This window comes from Pseudopipra pipra, chromosome 5 (assembly GCF_036250125.1).
Source record: "Pseudopipra pipra isolate bDixPip1 chromosome 5, bDixPip1.hap1, whole genome shotgun sequence".
Taxonomy (NCBI): domain Eukaryota; kingdom Metazoa; phylum Chordata; class Aves; order Passeriformes; family Pipridae; genus Pseudopipra; species Pseudopipra pipra.
This window is the reverse complement of record NC_087553.1, coordinates 61,437,017-61,459,928: the sequence shown is the minus strand read 5'-3', so window position 1 is coordinate 61,459,928 and position 22,912 is coordinate 61,437,017. Positions and strand designations below refer to the sequence as shown.

At 37.6% G+C, this 22,912-nt stretch overlaps 1 protein-coding gene across 1 annotated transcript in view; it reads right to left on the bottom strand.

Moving 5' to 3' along the window:
* COG5 (component of oligomeric golgi complex 5) overlaps positions 1 to 22,912 on the bottom strand; it is a 183,340-nt gene that overhangs the window by 62,534 nt on the left and 97,894 nt on the right. Inside the window, exons 8-10 of the mRNA XM_064656312.1 lie at positions 2,188 to 2,353; positions 1,016 to 1,128; positions 844 to 921 (exon numbers count right to left, since the gene is read on the bottom strand). Of these exons, the coding sequence (XP_064512382.1) occupies positions 844 to 921; positions 1,016 to 1,128; positions 2,188 to 2,353 (357 nt within the window). The remainder of the gene's footprint in view (positions 1 to 843; positions 922 to 1,015; positions 1,129 to 2,187; positions 2,354 to 22,912) is intronic.

The following is a 22,912-nucleotide window of genomic DNA, read 5'->3' as shown; positions in this document are numbered from 1 at the left end:
TTTTTTTTGTTACTTTTTTTTTTGTTGGTGGTGTTTTTTGTTTTGTTTTGTTTTTTTAACACAGAAAGAGAAGCTTGAAGTGCCTCATAAAAAAGTGATTCTCTGTGCAATATCTTCTGGAGATGGGCTTAACAGAGATAAAATTAAACACTGTATTTAACCTTCATTATTTGCTTTCACTGTTGAGAAGACCACGTTTGCATATGAAGAGCTTCCCCAAGATACTTCAAAAATTAAATCAATGTAAATTAAAAACCCAGTTATACTCTTGGAAAAGAGATGTCAGCAGGAACACTGCTTTTACAAAGGTAGATGAGATAGTTTCAGTAATCCTGTTCCTAACACTGAAGGAGACCATTAATCAATTTATCCCAAATATGAATATAAAGCAATGCAATTGAATGGAAAATAATAGGTATTCAAAAGAACAGCCATGATTATTTTTCAAGGAAGAAATTGTCAAGAAGTGAGAAACAGATGGCTGAAAGTGATGGATGAAGACACATTCTCCTATGCAAACTAACAGACTTAATTAATTACTCAAATCACAAGGTATTATGGAATGACATTAATGATCCATAATAAAAACTGACAGTGGTGCCTTATCAGCTCCCTTTAAAACAAAACAAAAGAAATTATTACAAAAAGAACATGTTTACATCCTACAGAAATAACCCACAGACCACAAATATATCTTTCAATGTTAGTTTGACTTTCAACACTTTTCCATCAATTTAATTTAAAAGAAAATATGGAACTGTAAAATTGTAAACAAAACCATTCTCTCACCACATTTTCCTTAACAGAATTACTAAAGCATATTAAGCTAAATTAAAACTTTACCTTAACTATTTCCTCTATGAAGCAGACATGTGACACGGGATCTCTTTTCTTTGTCAATACTTTCTGCAAATGCTGCACCTGTAAAAAAGAATTTATTGAGAGGAGAAGTAACACTTGAATTCTTATATCCAAAATTGCACGACCAGACAAACAGGAATTAACTACAGAGTACCTGTCCACATGCAGCACAGATCTGATCCATGAGTTTCTCCATGTTTGTCCAGAGGGCTGCTCGAAAAGCTGCTGTGTTCCCAGGTGTTGGCATAGCAGCTCTACCTGGGCCACCTAAATGGTTTTTAAAAACACAAAGCAGCACATTGCAGCTTTTACATGTGAAAATTAAAATATTAAAAATATAGATCTCTATGCACTTTGACAAAGACTTATTTTTTTAAATCAAAGCAGCCTAAAATACCTTCAGAACAGAGCTTTGTGAATAGCCTCAGTTTTCTCAACTGAGAAGTCAACTAAACTCTGAAGATCAGTGGAGATATTTCAGTGTTTGTCACTGTTTCACGCTCTGCAGTTCAGACCTCCACAGAAACACCAAGATAATGCCAGTGAGCAGTTGTGCAGGATGCAATACCAAAGTGAATGGCAGACAGACCAGCTGTGAAAAATACAGGTAATTACCAGCTCAGTACTTAAACGTATAGATCAACTCTAAAAGAAGAGATATTCCAGCTGGAGGGCATGTAGCCTCTAAACCATCACTTCCCTTCAGAGAGGCTGCATTTATTTATTACATTTCTGGACCTCCAGCTTGTTGCAAAACTTTTTTTTTTTTAAATTTAGATATTCGTATTGCGAAAGTTCAAATTTGCCTGACACCCAATTCCTCAGTATTCTTCGGTATCTGAGGTAACTGGGAACTGAAGGTTAAATAGTGCAACATTCCTTCATATTGAATATTCTGCTCTGAAACAATTTCTATCTGACAAAAGCATCACAATGTAGTTGCAGGCTTCTTCCACTCCTTGCAAATAATTTCTATCTGTGATCCTCCCACCAATACAAAGAAAGTAGAAAGTAATTTCCATGAGAAACTGCTAAGAAAATGCTGCAAAGTTGTAAACTAATGAGGACAATTTTCTAGGCAAGTTAGTAGAGAGAGATAGGGAGGAATAAAGGTAAAACTGAGCCCCATAACAGACAGACCCAATTTTGTCTTACAAAGCCAAATTAGATGATTTCTGAGATATGCCTACTCCCACCCTCTACTGGTTAAAGCAAGCAGGGAAACATTCCTATAACAGGCTTGGATGTGACAGTTTCTTCCATTTGACAACATACTGCACTCCTGTCAAAAAAAATCAGATATTCTCTGTAAAACAAGTATCGCACCTCTTGTAACAGTTTGAGATGGTTGGGTCAATACTTTGATATCCAAAGCATTTTTTATGTTCTCCTCCAGAACTGCACAGTATCCATCCACCACATTAGCAATGGTATCCTTCAAAGTCCCAAGGTTATGGAAAACCTGAAGAGCAGTTCCCACTTGAGTAGGATTCTGGAAAAAGAACATATTAAAACATAACTGTTATCTTTAACTGTAGTATTGGGGGCTTTTATCCATGATGAGGCATCGTTTTAGTGGGTAAGTTCAACTTTTAAGTTCAGTTCTGCTAATTCATCTCATTTAAGTAACCAGCATCCTTACTCAGTAAGAGAGAATAGAGAGTAAAGGAGAGGACTGATTTCCTTTGATTGCTCAGCAGTGCTTTACTTGACTTTCTTTGGTGCTATCCTCTGAATACAACAAACGAAAAAAAAGGAACTGGAGGCACAGCTGGCAATACCTAACCTGGAGTGGGTTATCAGTGATTGATCCAGTAATTCTGGGGTTAGAGCACAGCTGTGTGCAGCTATGGTGTAGCTAGTAATATTGTTTTAACATGCAGAGTTTGTTACAGTACTGTCAGTTAAGTACCGAATAGTTAATTAAATGTGATACTTAAAAAGAAGTATTAATGAAGGATAAGCAGAAGCAAGCAGGCCAAGCCCCTACTACTGACTACTGTAGAATTTAAGCTTGTATCTCTACATTTCTAACACTGATTATAACTTCATCTTCCTCACAGCAGAACTAATACGAAGCAACACAGTGATTATTTCCAAAGCCTAAAACCAAAAACCAAAATAATAAAAAAAACCAAACCAACCAACCAAACAAACAAAAAATCAACACAGGAGAGGGAAAACTACCCAAAAACTGTTCAAGTCCACTGTTAAAGAGACCTTTGATTAAGATTGAATCTGATGATAATTCTACTGAGCAACACTAAACACTGGCATGGGTGCTATTTAGCAAGAGAAAAGCCTCAAATTATTGCCTTTGAAAACTAAGCACTGTCATCCATACACTGAATACTGCTTTTTTAATTAGCATACACAGGCAATTATTGGAGGGGGTGATCAGTTGATCATACACACATCAGAGACACAGTCTTTTGTCATTTTTTTAAGTGACTTCTGCCAGCAGTAAAGAACGTGGTCTGACAGAAATCTTGGCACCCAGACTGGACAGAAGCATCTGAGACCACAGGCACTTCTCACTACCAAGTCCATTTCAGCTTCGGCAGTGAGACCTTTCACCACTGCTTTCTTCCTGCTTGTGGCTGCAGCAGTAGAGCCACTAACATTGAAAGGGTCTGCTGCAGAACCAACACAACTCTGCTTCATCTTCTCCAGGTCAAAGTTTTTTTCAGACACACACTTCTGAGTCAAAGAAAGAGGGTGTGACCATCTACCTTCCAATTTGCACTGAAACCAGGGCAGTAAAGACACAATGCAGCTTCTGTGCTGAGGATACACTGGCTGGTACATCCACCTACTGCAACAGGTTTCCTGATCCGTTGGTGAACAATGTGTTCTCCTCAAACCTAATGTTTCAGAGGTCACACCACTATAACTACACATTCATGTCACTCTTTCTAGGGTTTCTGGAAAAAATCAGAACACAGTTGAAGCAAAAAAGCCAGATCCCATCTTCTTCCCCAGCTCCAGTGAGGAGTTTCCAGGTTTAGTGGAATATTAGGCATGTATTATGGTTTGCAGACCTTATACTAACTGTACTGGTTTCTTTTTCCAAACAGTGTGGGAGTTAATGAGCATTCCCAGCATAGTATTACGGGTCTGGGACTTGTAGGTTTAGTTTTTTGACAACTGGGTATGCTGTAAAATTTCTAAGCATCCTGTGGGTGTGCTTGTGGAGGTGGGAAAGTAAGCCATAAAGACTGGAAGATTAATGGGATGTCAGAAAATGAAGAGTAGTATAATGCAAGGAGGGAACTTGGGGACAGAATGAACAAGAGAAAGAAAATATAAATGGGAAGAGGACGGGGAATAGAATGAAAAGACTCTGGAAGGAAGAATGAGAATGAAACTGAAAGGAAGAAATCGAACACAGAAAAGACACACCTCATTTATCAGCCTTTTCTAAATTGTTCTAATTTTTGCAGAATATTTACAAAATTATAAAACCAGGTAGAGAGTCAGTAATACAAAATCAATACCTTACTACTCCAGTAAGAGAAAGCATTCAACCAGATTTCAGTCAGCCTCTAATGTTCATATATAAAATAACAAAAAAAAAGCAGAACAGCATCAAAGGGTGAGCTGGGCACTATCCAGCCTTGAATAATCAATGGCCACATATTTATTTTCCTGTCAAACAGGCAGTACGGGCACAAATAATTGCAAGCAAAAGATAAATCTCAGAGGTCCCATATCATAGTTTAGCAAACTAACTCTGCAGCTACTGCTGTGTCAGGAAAGACACAAAACCATGCTCTGACAGAGCCTGAACGACATTTCAAAAGAACTGGTTTTAGCCAAAGGCTGTCAAACCCAAACACATCATTATAGGAAACCTGCTATTCACTCAAAGTGTCTTCCAAATCTATTACCAAAATCAGAATGGAACAAAGATTATGCAGGAGACCTATTTCTTATTTGCTTTAAATTGTGGACATGGCCACAGACAGAGGGATTCTAGCTCACGTATTCACCTTGCATAACAGGAACTAGAGATACATCAAATTCCCGACAATGTACAGCAAAGTGTCTTTTTTTTTTTGTTTCATATATAGTAGTTTTCTCACCTCAAAAAATGGTTTTTGTTTTATATGCCCTGTACAGGCTATGTAACAGTCCATTGCTGGTTTAAGACTAATCCTCAGAGAATGGCAATTTTTATGCACAGCTAGTTTCTAGGTTTAGACAATATGCTAAAAAAAATGAAGCATCTCTTGGGAAAAAAATTTATGTGAAAAAAGAACATTGAAGAGCAGGAAGGAAACAAATGATTGTATTTTCATGCTTGCATACACACCTTAAAATTAAACTGTTTATCATTAATACACACTGTACAAAAAGTTGTGAACTAGTATTACAGAATTTGCCACTACCAACAGATTTTATTGATAAGAATTTGTCCCTAATATTTTCCTTCTATTTGACAAAGCTTAAAGCTAAACAGTTCTGAGATTCAGAGGACTGACACAATTTTTATCAAATAGAAAGCATGCATTTAGAGTTAAAAAGAACTGACTACAACAGTGATTTACAATGGAAAATGGAATCACATCAGAGAATAATATTCAGAACAGCCATCCAACAGGAACAATAGGGAAAATAATATAACTATTTTTGAAATGGAACTTAATGAGTTCATCAGCAGTATTTCATAACTAAGTTGTCTGCCACTGCAGGCAACTACACTTACCAATTTTAAAATGTTCTCCTTAGAATTTCTGTCCATAAAATCCTATATTACTTTTTGCTTTAAGTGTCTTATTTTATAAATAAAGACTCAGAAGTAGTAGTTTTTACCAAACACAAAGCAGATTGGTTCTACTTTGTAAAAATGTATGGATAGTTAGAGCAACAGCAAGACTCATTTCTGCTTCTCACAAGGTCGTATCTTACAACAAAAAACCCTTTTACACAACAAATTAGTATAGTAAAAAAATTTGTACATATGCTATAAATTTTAAGCTATGGCAATCAAGAGAGCAGGGGGCAAAGAAAAACAGAACAGCATTTAGTAATATGTTAGCAACAGAGCATAATATAAAGTGCATACACACAACCATACACAAGTGAAATAAAACAATGACCCCACAAACTGTAAGCCTACAACACTAACTACTCAAAGATTAACAACAGTGATCCTCAGATTGCAAAAATCATAATGAATCAGGGAGTTAAGGAGTGATAGCGTTAAGTCCACCAATAATACCCTTCTCCACTCAAAGCACTTCTCCATCTGGCATGTCATAATATGTTACAGATACACTGAAACTGAATTCCACAATTTTAAGAGCTTAAGAAGGCTCAGTGAATCACCAGTTCAACATATGAAGGAAATAAAAGAAAAATCAACTTGCTCAAAAGCTAGTTCTACCATGAAAAACTCTCTCGAATATTTTAAAACATCAAGGTTTCTCAGCATCCATCAGGGAATACATTAAATAGCTTGGTCACAAGGGTGGTATCAGCCACCACTTGAAAAAAAGGCCTGGGTACTTCAATTTATGTTTTAGCAAAACATAAAGATACTCATTCAGCAGCAACTCTGAAGAGAGGTTCATACCAGATACATTTGCTCATTTTCCCTATCAATGAGAACTGTTCATTTTATTAACATAATTTTTGATTCATTTTATCCCATCTCATCCCATTTGGTTCTTTAGACAATCACAGACAAGCAGAAGAATAAGTGTCATGCAGTCATTAGTACAAATGTGTGTTTTTCACAATTATATCACGTGGCTGTTTTCAAAAGCAGGCGACCAGACTCAATAACCCAGAAGATGCTGTCCAGGCCAGCATGACAGTTACAGTCATTCTGCACAGCAGAACCCCTTTTGATCACTTCCTTTCCCACAAAGATAATAACCCTGTGAAGACTAAATAGAAACGTAATTAGAGATTTAAATAAATACATATCACAATTCTAATTTGAAAATACCTCCTAGGAGGGAACCAAGTAATTTTTTTTCCATCAACTGCCAATATTGCAACTATTGTATAATGTCTAAGATTGCAATCTTTTATTTTACAATTGCCACTAGTGTTATCAGAACAAACTCATGAAAGCATGGCTAAAAAAAGCAAGATTCTTTTTCATCATTAGAAATGCAGCTTGGATGAGCAAAGCCTGGTCCTCACAAGGGAGTGTGGTAATGACACTGAGCTAATTTGGGGAGAGGAAGATTCCTAGCATAAGGTCAAACTAAAACCAAGAAACTTGAATGACAGGCAAAACTGATTGGCTCCAGTGCTACAAACACAGCTCCCAAATTCACACTCCACCTTCTCAGGGTATCAGACTCACCATGTGGATCTTTCTTCTCCCCCCAGTTCTGTCTTAGGGAACTTCGCATCATTATTTCTTTATCCAGTGCAAATCTGTCCCTAAGATCCCAGGCCTGAGGGTTTTCACCTCTGCGGACTATCAACTTCCCTCTCAAATGAAGACGTGTTAATTGGCAAAAATATTTACAGTCAATACTATCTGTGACAATTACTACAACTTTCATGAAGAAGTAGTGTTACAAATGTAACTAATTGTTAACTTTCATGTACTTAAATTTCACAAGTACCTCCACTACCAATAATCAGAACAGCTCTCCAAGGAAATGCTCTTTCACATTACAGTTTGGAAGGACTGCATACAGAGAAGTCACACTCAGACTAGTTCCTCACTTAGAAATTATGTTCCATAGCTACCAGTGTACACAAGAACATTTCTATTTTGCTTATTAAAATCAGAACAGTGACTCTGACTAAATATCATTCTGCAGATAACTGATGACCCTGTTCAGGAAAGGCTGTGGCAGGAATTGAAATGAAAATTTTCACTATACACACACACACACACACACACGCCTCTGCATATGTATGTATGTATATATACTACTCAATAGCTGTGATTTTAGTGTGCTGCCACATCCTTACCATGTCCCATACACAAGCAGTAGAAGTGTAACACACCACAAAAAGAATTATATATGTTGCTTAGCTGAAGGAAGATCCATAATTACTAATTAGTCCAGGAATCACTTAAACAGAGTGGTCTGACAACATGGCAACATTCCCTTGCCATCAAGAAATAATCTGCATTAAAACATAGTAACCCTAGAACAGGACAGACATTGAAATAACCAGCTGATAAATTAATGTATATTCTCTGACAGGGAATACAAAAGGCTACTGCAGTCTTTCCAGAGTAAGTGCAAAAACAGTTTCCAGATTATACTTCTGAGTATCTTTGACTGGCACTTAATATTAACTAATTTCATTTGATAGAAGATTTGCTATATTGGGAACTATTTCGGTTACTTTTCTAAGTTTACTTCACACAGCTCATTTTGTTTGTATGAGAGAGCAGTTGCTATTTCCTACACAGTAGAGCTTTACAAGGTCCAAAAGAGACCCCTTTATGAGACCGAAAATTCCCAGTCAGATCTTGCTTTATAGTATTTGCCCCTTCTCCCCGTCTTGCTACCATTACAACACACTGCCTCCTTCAAATAATTTTCCCATAAATAATGACTAGTACTACTTGAAGATCAAGGGATTGAGAAAGGTTTGTAAGCACTCGAAGCTACCAATTACAAGTAGTTCTTAGTCATTTCTTACAGACATCAAAAGTGAAAGAATAAGAAGTTACTCCACAAAAAGCTGCAGTTCAATTTAAAGAGCTCAAGCAGGTAGGTAAGCAGTGAAGAAAATTTGGCCACCTCAGTCACAGTCAAGACAAAATGACCTACTGAGTAGAACTAATTTACTAAGAATTGTTGGAATTCTTGCTTTGAGATATCGCTCAGCTATTTTAATTTCAAGGAAAAGTAACAAAAATCTAAAAGTAGAAATTAAATGGCAATGAAATTCAGCTGCAGTGTAAAAACAGTATTTTATTTCATTTCCAAAAGTCCATGCCTCAAAAAAATTAATTGGTATATCACTACTCCTGAAAATGAGCCTACTTAGGGAAGCACATCTCTATGTTCATTATCATCCCATCTGTCTTTTACTCTGTTCATCTCTAAAATCTGAGCAATAAATGAAAAGGTCAAATTGACAATGTAAAGCCAGAGAATACAGGCTTCCTTCTAATGATATTCCAGTTCTTCCTGTTTTGGCCTTTGCAGTTTTGGGAGGAATGAGAGGTTAAGATATTATGATTTTCTACAGAAATGTAATAGGTAATACTGACGTAACACATTTGCTAGACTAGAAAAGCACATTTTAAGCCTTAAGAGGCAAGAGTCCTAAAGCTAAATATTTAAATATGGTTAGGTTATAATATCTACCTTCTGTGAGCCCATGTTTGGAATACACAACTTCTTCTGATAGAAGGACTTTCACATGAAAGGAAAATAGCAATAAAGCACAGTTATAAACCTAATCATGTCCTCAAATTAGGTCAGCCTTTTGTTTCTTAGAATAGCAAGAAGTAAATAGCAAGAAACGTTGCACTACAAAGGTTGAGGGGGAAAAAAAAGAAACAGTAGCAATAAAATACTAGAAAGCAAAGAAACAAGATTTTTCAACACAGCTAAATAGCTTGCCAAAACACTTATTCACTATAATAGTGTAATCAAAGCAACAGATGGCTAAGAGCTAATGGAACAGAAAGGCATCAGGAGCTGTTGTAAAGAATTATCTCATGAAACATCAAGCAGTGTTCCAAAGTTTACCAAGCCTTAGGCTATCAATGTGACAGCAAATTCAAAGAAAGTATCTAGCACCTCTGAGGACAGATCAGCTAGATCAACTAGCCCATAACAATTACAAATTTTGTCCTACAATGTTATATTTGAGTGTAGGAAGAGTATAAACTCAGAGTAGAAATGATACAAAATTATAAAAACTAACAGGCAACAAGGAAATGCGGGTGTTAGAGACAAATCAGGCTTCTTAAAATGTTTCTCTCACCTCTTACACAACTTGACCAATCTCTAAAGCCCTTATTGATAATGAACCAGCTCACATATGAAGATGTGGCTTCTCTGTTAAAAACACAGCTATCCCTTTCTGATGAAGGTTAGAGAGCAGAAAGAAGACAAAGCTGCAGCACTCCTCCTGTCCTTGTGCAATCTCAACTTGTACCTGCCGACTCAAGTCCCATCACTGAAGAACAGAAGTATAAGGACACAAAATCTCATTACTAATCCTGATATTTGGACAGAAGCTTGTGACCAGATGTTTTCTCCTACCTCACATCATCATTATGTACATTTTCACTCCATTAGCTGGTTGAACAAAGACATTACAAAACAGAAATGTCAGGTTTTACTTTTAACTCAGTCTTAACAATTAACATTAGGACTTAGCTACTGAAGGGTTATAACATTTTTTTTCTCTGTTTACAAAAAAACCCCAAAATTTCAAACAGAATATCCTAAATGGTATGCTCTGAATAATTTAAATATTTACCAAAACCCATCTGAGTTTTCTTGGTCTCCTGCAAGTCTTTGCAACAAGATAATAATTACCTATGCAAACGACAACATCTCATTTCTGGAATCTGTGCATATATTGTCAACAGCCCTGAAGTGCCCTCAAGTATTTAAAAGGAATGAACTTTAAGAAGTTATTTTATTTTAAATTCTTTTCAGTCAGTATTTTCATAGTCAGTTACAGACAGACCTCCATCAAAGTCAGATTTGCTGCTGGATCACATTTCAAAACATTTTTTTTCTTCTTAATACAAAGATCAAATTCATTGTATCACCCACCTACAAGACAGTCTGCAGGTAATTTGGTGAAGAACTGCAGCACCACAGAATAATTGAGGTTGGCAGGGACCTCTGGAGATGAACTAATCCACCTGCTTGCTCAAAGGAGGGTTTATGAGATTGGCTGCTCAGGAACAAGCTAGAAAACATTCTTTCTGCTCCATTTTCCCTTCCTAGTTCTTCTCACTCCAGGAAAATGCAACAATGGACTTGTGCAGTCATTTTCATTGAGTTTCACTGAGGCCAGCTTGAAAGAGAGTAAGCACATGTATACACACCAAACACTTCGTCAGTGCTGGTAGTGTTACTCATGCCCTGACAGCAATATCAGTCTTCCAGGCCCTCTTGTAAATTTGTCCACTGGGAGAAGCATGACAAGATTGGCCTCTTTTTGCTCCAGATTCTACATTTAAATAAATACATTTTATAATTCTAGTATTTTTTTAAAAACAAATGGTCAGTCTCTTGGAAAACAAATGGGCAATGCTATATTACGCAAAAACTTTACTATGAAGGAAAAAAATCTGAAGTCATCTAAAGAAAAAGAAATACTGCACGTAGCTTTGCCTGCAGCTTGCACATCCACTGGGATCCAGTTCTATTAGTGAAAAAAGGCAAGTCCCCACCCCTCACTTCAGTTATCAGCCAGTAATGCATTTTGAAACCTTCACATAAATAGGAACTTATTGGAGGCGCTACCTCCAGAAGGACAGAAGAGAGGTAAAAGGGAAGAAAAAGCAGTTACGTGCACCTCTTCTTCCACACAGAGGACATCATTCATCATCTAAGAACTGCATCATTTTGATGCAAGATTTCTCCTTTTTAATGCAACATTCTGTTCGGTTCTGTATGCCTTTTCAAGTTAACCCAAAGGTTTAAATCTATTTTACCATAAGAACACCTCCAAATGTACAATAATGCAGAATTTCATGTGGCATAGAGTAGCAGATCAAGAATACAATGAAACACCATTTTTTCCCAAGAAGATTAAGACAAAGTAGATTTTTAACTTGAGAAAGAGGCAAAATGAATTATATTATCTTATTTAGATGAGTATCATGGCTAGTCGATCATATTTTTCACTCTGCTCTATGCAGATGTGGCTTATTAATGCTCTGTATGTTCTTCTTGGATCATCTAATTGCATTACTGCAGAACCTGTTAACAATCAACAGCCAACAGTACAAACCACAAATAAAATTACAGTCTGGGAGAGGCGTTTAACAATAACATACTATCTTATCTGGAGAAAAAGAACCTCAGAGTAGCTTCAGTTTTGAAGAGAGACAGATACACAAAAGTACCAATTAAAAAGACTGGGATGGATTATACAGAGACCCAGCCAAAGCCAAGATCAGTCTCTGCTCAGCTGCATCCCTGGAATTTAGCAGAATTTCATACACACTTTTTACCTTTGACTATTTGAACCAAATCAGAAATATTTTAATCAATTTAGTATAAAACATGGAATGAACAAAGATTTTGGAAGAAGACTATCTTATTTAATCTCATTCTTTAATGACTAGACACATGTAATTAAAACACTGCTATATCTGATAAAGAAAAACCTTCATGGTTCTCATTCCAATCTTAACTATTTTCAACAAGATCTAATCTTAGCCTGCCTTTCTTCATCTGTAACAAAGCAAACATCACTTCCTTATTTCACAGCTCCACCTTATCCATCTCTGAGTCCATCCTCCAGCCTTTCTGTAGTCTTGTTCTCATAGCAGCTCCTTTCATTCATCTTTCTCTTTGGAGTTACCTTCAACCCCGAAATTTAGTTTCCAGTTTCCGTACTGACACAGACTGTTCCCAGTGTCCTCCATTCTACCCCCATAGCATATTTTATTTACAAAGCCTTTCACAGCTGAGCAGTTCATAGCAGTGACCTATGTCTCTCTGCAAACAAATAGATGAATCAATTATCATATTTGCATTAATTACCGTAAAGTATTAGAATCAGATACATTCTTGCCCTTGTAGGTATTATCTAGTCTTACTGCGTTTTTAGTTTCTCAGTGTGGTCAGAGCTGTCCAAGACATAATGGTTGACATGTTTCCAGGCCAGAGAAACCACCTAAACAGACAGACAACCAGAACACAGAAGCAGACTATGCAGAAGCCTCTAATTTGAAATAATTTCTGTCTGCAAAGAAAGCTGAACTCAATATTATTAAACATTCCTGTGTTTTCATGATGGATATTCTATGAGGACTAATTTTTAGTGATCACAAATGACATTTACAAATTGGAATCAAACCAAACTAGTCTTAATGGGGAGATCTAAAACACAAGGTCATTTTTAATAGCTTTCTAAAGTGTTCTTTTTCTTTCCCCTCACATACACACACTGCATAGCTCCTAATTTCTTAGAACTTATTTAGTATCTAAAATTTTTGACCAGTGACACTATCCAAATTCTTCAAAAAGCATTATCTAACCCTAAGTTAATATGTATTTAAAACATCATCTACAACTGAAGATTACGTTTTCATGTTTGGTTGACAACTGGCAAAATTAATTGTTATGAATCTTCAAAGAAAAGGACCAGGAGTGAATTTAAAAATTATCCAGCCAATCCTCATATAAAATTGTCACTAAACAGAACACAAAGATTTTGGCAAACAGCTAAGTGATGATTCATAGCAGAGTGAAGGGATATAAAACATTAATGACTTCTCAATTTTCACCTATTACTTTACCATAAAAGACAGTTATATAAAAATATTGTTCAGATCAGACACATTTTCAGGAATACCCATTTATAGAAACTATTTATAAACCACTTTCTTGCACTATCATAAAAACAGGAGCAGAAATTATGAGATTAGTAGGGCCACACAATAATAAATCCTTACAAATAAATGCTGGAAAGTGAAGGCTATTTGTTGTGCTGCACTGAAAAGTGCAATAAAGTGCTTGCAAATACTCCATTATCCAGTCACAGATTTTTGGTCTAATTCTGCATTTATGAGTCACAAACACCTACACAGAAAAAAAAAGAAAGAAAGAAAAAAAACCCAGACACATAATCTGTCAATCCACTTTGATTAACCATTTACACAGGCTAGGAGCAGTGAAGAATCTTCCTTTTACCATGTCACAATTGGACATCAATTGCATTAGGCTTCCTAAATTACCTCTATATAGGGCAAGTGCACAATGGCAAAGTGATACAAAGCTTTCTATATCACAGCTGAAAGCAGAGAAAGTCTGCACAATCCCATAATCTGTTTCTAATTCAGTATACATCTTTTAATAAATGGCACAGACTCATCAAAATCTGAAAGATCAGGATCTCACAGGACAAAAGAGCCTATCACCATGTCTCTTATTGTCAAGGCTTTATAACTCAGCAGTAAAAAGTTGAAGTCAAAATGTGAAAATAAAACCCCTGTTAATTTTAAAAGAAAGCCTCTATTTTCCTAAATTTACACAGTATAAAAGATTAATCTACTAGTTCAGAATGACTTCTCCACCAACAAGTCTTTTTTTATCTTAATAATCCTTGAAGAATAGCTGTATTTTTAAAATTTTTTAAAAAGATAAATCTTCCTTATGTATTCTCTATTTGTTAGATATTGCTTTCTAATACTTCTAGCAGCAACGAACATGATGACCAAACACTACAAAATACGCCCAGAAACTTCAGTGACCACAGGAAGATTAAATATTTGGGTATTTGAATTTACATTTTTGGAATATCCCCAGGAAGTGTCATATTTAAGTGACTAATCACTGGCATTCCAAACATTTATTTGAATTCAGAAACAATAATGTTCAAAATACATATAGATAGATCTACACTATTATGCATCAGCATAGTGCTGAAACAGACCAAAGCCAATCTATCAATCATAACATCACTAGCAGTACCATATTTGTGTCATTTTTTACCTTCTGCATGCTATACTAACAGCAATGAAGCATATTTGATGGTGTTTTCTTTAGCAAGGGCACAGAGAACAACTATCAACTGACTTGGGATCTAATACATTCACATCATGCTTTGCATTTTTCATCTGGAAAATACATATAACCATCCAGAATTGAAATGTATGCTATATTTATTTAGTTATTGCTCTATGCACCACCTTCTCTTGAGCTTTTTGAATAATTCCTCTGTCTACGTCTACTTTAAAAAAAACCCAAACCAATCAACAAAACAGCTGGAAACACAAGTTAGATTTTGTAGCAAACGTGTCTCACCAACCATAAAGGGCAATATCACTACTAGAACATTATAACACATTACACAACTGAGCAGTTTTAGGTCCCAGGTAAGAAGTCTATTGCAGGATATACAACAGCAAAGCTGAGCCCAGAAATGCATTTCCCCCCAGTGAAAGGCGAGAATATGTATTTTTTTTCTCAACACTGCTTTATGCACTTCCTTCAACTCTGCCTGTGGAGGAGACACTAGAATCTGACAAATACTTGGACTTTTTAAACAGCTGAAGATTCACTTCCATTCGAAACTGTTGTCGTGACAGGTTTCCATAGTACTTTCTTGCAGAAATCAGTGCTTCTGCCTTCTCTATTCCTATTTTAAAAAATAACTTTGAGTAGCAAAAAAAGGGGAAATTAAAAAAAAGAAAGCAGGGACAAGAGGAATGCCTAACTAAATTGCTTCTGCATCACAGCCAGAGCAGTAGCAGAAAGGAAGCGATACTAAAAGATGCTGTTTGCTGTCCCTTCCCTCTTTGCAGGTTTAAATCACCAGAGTATGGGCATGCTTATTTTTAACATCAACCATCAATCAACCATGTGAATTCCTGGGTAAGAAGTTATAGCAGCACAATTAATGAACAGTCTGCGAAATAGCAGTTTTTTCAATAGCTTAAGTCTGTTTTCAAGTTATATGGAGGAAAAAGAAATCCATTTACTAGAGTTTAGGCTCAGCCATATAAGATGTGATTTTCAGCAAGTCACTGAGGCCTAAACTCACAAAATGAGACGAACACTTCCCAAATACACTGCCCGGATTGGACTACAGTTATTCTTCCCTTTGCCACATGAATATCACATCCCTTGGGTGTACACCATCTTTATTAAACAGATCCAACCTCTAAGCACAAATGAATTATCTTGTCTGCACAAGTAAATGATAAGCATGTAAGATCACCTAGTGCCATGCCCTAGACCCAAGCCCTTTGGCAGCCACAGCAGTGTGCGAGCACCCCAGCTCTGCCTGATGTTCAAGGGCACCTCACTCCCTGCCAAACGAGACATAAGGCAAAGCCCTTCAGGCTTAGGGTGACCCTGGCCTTTGTTCCCACTTCCTGAAAAAGTGTTTTAACACTTCTTCACCAGCACTTTCACTGTTTTCCTCACTTGTGCAGTCAAACAAGCAGTCACCCAGACCTATAAGGAAGCCCCGGGTACTTATGCTCAGGAAAGGCAGTGGCTGGTGAATCCCAGCAAAACCATCCCTAGAAAAGCTGCGAATGTGTGCTGAGGTTCAGCTCTGATATACTGACATTCTCTACTGCAAATCTCATTCTCTGGTGCTTAACTCACCAAGTGCATAATTCAGCTCACTTAACTCACATAGAAGACTGAAATGGCACTGCAAACCCCACTCCTATAGCCTCACACCACACTCCCTACTGCCACAATCATTACTGTGCATGGTAAGACCTGGGAGCTTTTTAAGTGGGGTGCATGATCTCTCTCTTTGGGTTTCTATTCTTTACCTGCAAAACTCAGATGTTGCTACTTCACTTCCGTCACAAAGGTGCTAAAGGGACAACAGCAACAGGAACGGTAAGGAATTCTGGTAATGTGGATTATCGAGTTATCTAATGTAGAGGGACAGATCAAATTCAGGTAAACTTTTACTGAAAAATGCCAGTCTCTCAGCTCAAAACAGAAAATCCAGAATACCAGAGAAGAGCAGCTCCATTTTGCCATGTACACCTGGAAACATTATGCAGTAAATATGAAACTTGGCACAGGGAATTTCTGGAACATGCATAAAGGTTTTTCAGTCTTGGAAGCTGGTTTCCTTCTGCGAGAAACCTGGCCAACATACATGATCAAACAAGATGTTTATTGACTTAAATATTGCAATTTAGCACTATCTTTGAATTAACTGATCCATTACAAAACATGCACCCATTTGTAACAGCTTACACAAGGACTAAACAAAAGATGACAGCTGAGCATGTCAGCTAAAAACTGTATTTTTCTAGTTATGTACCAGTAAATAAAGCCACGTGGACTGACAAAAAGTAAAGATATTAAAAGATACATAGACCTATGCAAAAGGTCTCTTTTAGACATTAGATAAGTTTTATGTGATATCAGATACTCACTTTTGGAGAAAATTAAATTAATATTTTAGCTTTTACATTATCCATACATAATTTACTACCTCTAATTACCAAGCTAAATATAAAAAAGTTGTCTTCATTTTCTGACATCCTGAATAGTGATTAAAATGCCATTTAAATCATGGACTATTGCCAAAATGTCTGATGACTGAAGTTCACTAATTTTTTTTTAATAGAAGTCCAGAGGAATTCCCAGAAACAGATCTTCAATATGCAATACTGTGCTTTATCTGTGTTCAAGTGGATCACTAGTATATTATACACATTTTTAATAATGTCACACACTAAACAATTTAATCAAACCCATACAATTACAGTTTAAAAATAATTACAGTATCACCAGTGGAGAAAAGGTGATGGAAGGGAGAGATGTGGGGAACTGACAACTGAAGCAAACTGTCTACTGTCCCCTTCAGTTTATTAATACAGTATGATGCTCTGTTAATGGAAGCGCTAAGTTCTGCAATGCATTGAGGTTTTTATGTATAAATTTACATTATGCCTTACTGCTAAAGTTCTGCAGCTTCACTCAACCTACAGAATTACCATGTCCATCTTCAGTGATCTCCAGTATAACTCATTTTCAAGAAACAACCTCCAATATAGAAAGTGGAACCTGTTAGGTTACGTGTTAACTACCTACACAAAATTATCTATCCATAACATGCATTTAAGTTCCTAAGATGTGAGTTCTAGTATACCCTTTCTTTACATGACTCTATTATCTCTACATCTGCATACAACCTTTTCAACGCAATCTTATATTAAGCAAGTGAGTGGGTGTGGTGAGCACAGCATAAATATTTTGAGAGAAATTCCTGACTGGATCCTTTCAGATTATGTGCAGTATCTTAAAAGAACACTACCCCTCAAAAGACCAACAGAGTTTCTCTGATTATTCATGACATCATGTGCAAAACATTTGCTGGGACACGTATAGAGTCCCAGCAAACTACAAACATATGCACTGCATTTCAACCTCATGCTCTAATTTAAAAGCTTTAGTAAATATCAACTGATAGTTTAAGCACACAGATTTACATATATTTCTAAATGCCTAGTATCATTGAAACATACACTTTTACTTGGGACAACACAGTATTCAAGCTTGGATCTCTACAGCACTCATCATTGGAGCTTTCTTTTCTCAGACACCACTCTTTTTTTCCAAGACCCAAAATACCTCCCTGCTCTACTTAACAAACATAATACCCATTTTGCCAGTCCAACCAGCAATTATTTTAACATTTTTATTTTCCTAATTTCAAACCTGACACATTTTTTTCTTCAGCAAATTTTATTAGTTATTAGTTATTTTTAAAAGTTTCTTCATCTTCTATTTAATAACAAACATTATTGGTTTCTTTTGGGGTTTGCTTATCACATCCAGCCACTTTGCAGATAAGAGGGCTCCAGGTACCTTTTATCTAAAATCATTCAGATTTCCATCATTCTGACAAACCACAATGATTCCCCCTTTTTTTTAACTTCACTTTCAAAGCATGCTGCTGGTCTATATACACGAGAGAGCAAACTGCTGGTATTGAATGCCCTTCAACCCCATCAAGTGGTGTGTCAACAGATTTACAAACTTATCAGTGAGTGAAATAACTTATCAGTGTGTGAAATACAGTATTAAATTGTCAACAAGGTGATTTGCTTTGTTTATAGCAGCAAACATTTTTCAGTAGTGAAATTTCAAATCCATTAAAAATACGAGTGTCTTGTCAACTGTAAATCATAAAGCAAACACAGGGATGCCCAGCCTTTCTGGCTGGAGAAGCCCCTTGCCTTTGTGCAGATATAGACAAAGGCCATAGGCCACATTCCCTACTCTATGAGGAGACTACAGCGCACACACACTACTAGTGTTATGTGTGTCAGAGATGTGACACTTGCTGGTCCTGAGGTACATTCAGCTGAACTATCTCTTATGTGTGCACCCACTGCAATCAGGGTGCTGGTGTCAGTTCCAGGGCACCATGTCATCAATAAGCTACTAAATTTACCACACAGATTAGAAAGATCTTTGGAAGTAGCTCAAGCTTACTCTCCTCTAAAGCAATGGTATCTACAAATAAAAATATAAAACATCAAGCAGAAATTGACCCACACTGTTATTCATAAGTCTAGTTTTCATTGCTCCCCACTTGACTCTCTCAGGATAATCCACATCCCCCTTGACATGTTGAATTAACTACTAAAACTCAAAGAACCAAGCAGAGCACAAGGGTCACTATACATGAGTAGAGCACGGGCATTACTCCATGTATACTTCTGTTTACACCTCCCAGTACAATATTTTTCTCCTTTGTATCTGCATGACATGGCTGATATTCAGCTTGTATAATCCACTATAACCTCAAAATCCTCTTCTGAAGGTCTACTATTCACACAGCTGCTTCTGCTAAACGGCCATGCTTTTCTTCCCTTTTTCTTTTTCTTCATACGGTACCTTACACTTTTTCCTTTTCAATAGCACCTTACGTTTTCAAATCAACTTCTCAAGATCATTCTAACTCTGTCCTTACAAGACCTCTTAATCCTTCTTAGACAGGTGCAGCCTGCAAATTTAATAAGTATATTCTGTATTCCATCATCCAGACCATTAATGCAAGAACTGAATAGTGCCAAGCCCTGGGGCAAATCCCTGCAGAACTTTACTTGACACATTCTTCCATTTTGGAACAGGATCAACATGGTGTACGGTTTTCCAAACTGGTCTGCATTGATCTTGTAGCAGTCTCATCCAGATTTTTATCCTTCCTCAATCTGAATTTGAAAATGCCACCGGTAAAAGTATCACAGACAAAATATCAGACCCCACCTTTCACACCTCCATACAGTAAACCAATCACTCACAAACAGAGGGAAAGTAAGCTGGTCTGACAGGACTCACTTTGAGAAACCTGTGCTGATCACAAGGTAGACTCAGCACATGCACGTTATCAGGCACTTCTAGGACACCAAGAAAGTATGTGAGTGTGGGTCTGTGTTCATACACACAACATAAAGAAAAGGCCTCCACATAGGAATATACTGGGGGAGCACTATGAAAGACATGAGCCATAGGAAGCAGCTGCCATCACCGCATGGCCTGGCATACAGTGAATTCTCAGAAGCAGATACCAGATTGGGTCCACTGTCCTGAGGGGCTACATGCGGCTCACAGACAAAAGGTGAATTGCCAGTAGAGCATATCATCCTAAGCACAGATATCAGCTGCTTAAAATCTGCAACTCAAAGAATTACACTGAGGTGGAATATTCTGTGGAAGAATATTCTCTACTGAATACTCCAGGAAAATTATCAGAAAAGTATTTCCCTTTTCCAGAAGAGAATAAGTTACATATTCTCTTCTAGCATCCAATTAGTTTTTTGAAATCCAAACTAGACAGTCCCTAAAATTTTCTTTTTAAGGATTAAATGTGGTAGCTCAGAAGTTCTAGGAACAACAGTTAAATCATTGAACTGTTAGCTGGTACACTAGTTGTCTTCTTGTATTCCATATTCCTGTGACACATTACCATTTTTATATAATATTTAATGTATTTTAACAAAGATGCTAGAAGAAAAAGTAAAATTCAGTCAATACATTTAGAAGGCCAAACAATTTGTCACCTCAGAAAAACATTTGATTTCAGAAATATGAAATACTAACATAGCACCATGACTGTAAATCCTAAGAGAAGTATTTAAAAGATTTTTTACCCTTCAAGACATGTTCCAAAATTACAGGTGCTGTACTAACTCATGATTAGCCTAACATCTAATTGCTGACACTCCCAAGTAACATGACCATTAAGTGATAAAGGAACATTTCACTAGTGGTTTCATCAACATGTTTAGTTTTGGACTTCCGTCACCCCTTACCTAATATCCTATATTGCTGCAAATCATTGTAATAACCCCCAGTTTTCAGATTTTCATCGCTGACTGCTTTAATTGATCTTGATTATTCTGAGGAAGATGATTTGCAGTGAAAATGTACAAGAATACCCACAGTAATAAATGAAAATTGGGCAATTAACCTCCTGTAGGAAGCAGCTGAGCTCTTTCTTTCAGAGTGATAGCCTGGTCAGAAAAGTCAGCTGCTGCTAAACCAGAACCTCCTCCAGCTGACAATCCTGAAAATCCTGCCATTGCATGTCTGTCCTCCACAACACAGGTGTGTCCCTGTATATCTGAAGTCCTCACATGCATCTGCACTCTGTCACATTGCCTATAACAGGGAAAATTGCTATCTGCTGAAACACTAGAATTACATTTTTCAGGAGTACATCCCCAATGGAGAGTGGGTAAGCCTACGCTACAGCGAGCACCCGTTACTGATGGCAAGGAATGAAAGAAGAACATTTTCTATCACATAAAAACAACAACCTAATAGATAAATTAATGGATAGGTTAGCTAATCTTTTTTTTTTTCATTCTTTAAATTAAATTGCATCTCCTCTACAAAAACATCCTTTATTTCTTGAAGATTATACAATTTTACTGACGTAAGAGATTATATGTACACACTTAAAATTATACTGATTTACTGATTCTTGAGTCATACATGTAATTCTCCCCTTTCACTTTAAAATCTATAGTAACTCACAATTCAGAGTCTTTCTTAAACAAAACTGTTTGAGAGTCACATATGTTTTCATTAATAAGAATTGGAGATAAACTAAAGGAGGAATAGTGTAAGTCACATGATTCCATCATGAAGTTGGAGCAGGAAGACACACACATGCTACGTTACTCAATATTAATTTGGACACATGCTACATTATTCAATGTTAATTTGGTGTGAAAACTACAAATCCCTTCACATCAGCAACAGGGTGTGCCAGAATTTACTACTTCCAGTTAATTAATTGTAGAATCATAGAATCAACTGGGTTGGAAAAGACCTCCAAGATCATCAAGTCCAACCCTTGATCCAACACTGCCGTGGTTACTAGACCATGGCACTAAGTGCCACATCCAGTCTCATCTTAAAAACCTCCAGGGATGGTTACTCCACCAACTCCCTGGGCGGCCCATTCCAATGCCTGATTACTCTCTCTGTAAAGAATTTCTCCCTAATATCCAACCCAAACCTCCCCTGCCACAGCTTAAGACCGTGCCATCTTGTCCTACTGCTGGTTGCCTGGGATAAGAGACCAACGCCCACCTGGCTAAAACCTCCTTTCAGGAAGTTGTAGAGAGTGATGAGGTCTCTCTCACCTGAGCCTCCTCTTTTCCAGGCTAAACAACCCCAGCTCCCTCAGCCTCTCCTCAGAGGACTTGTGCTCAAGTCCCTTCACCAGCCTCGTTGCTCTTCTCTGGACCTGCTCCAGCACCTCAATACCCTTCCTGAACTGAGGGGCCCAGAACTGGACACAGTACTCCAGGTGTGGCCTCACCAGTGCTGAGTACAGGGGAAGAATCACTTCCCTGGTCCTGCTGGCCACACTGCTCCTGATACAGGCCAGGATGCCATTGGCCTTCTTGGCCACCTGGGCACACTGCTGGCTCATGTTCAGCTTCCTGTCAATCCAAACTCCCAGGTCCCTTTCTGCCTGGCTGCTCTCCAGCCACTCTGTCCCCAGCCTGTAGCACTGCAGGAGGTTGTTATGGCCAAAGTGCAGGACCTGGCACTCGGCCTTGTTGAACCTCATCCCGTTGGAATCAGCCCAACTCTCCAACCTATCCAGGTCCCTCTGCAGAGCCCTCCTGCCTTCCAGCTGATCGACACTCCCCCCCAACTTAGTGTCATCTGGAACTTTGCTGATGATGGACTCAATCCCCTCATCCAGATCATCAGTAAAGATATTAAACAGAACTGGGCCCAACACTGATCCCTGGGGGACACCACTGGTGACCAGCTGCCAACTGGATGCAGCCCCATTCACCACCACTCTCTGGGGCCGGCCCTCCAGCCAGTTCCTGACCCAGCACAGAGGGCCCCTGTCCAAGCCATGGGCTGTCAGCTTTTTCAGGAGTATGCTATGG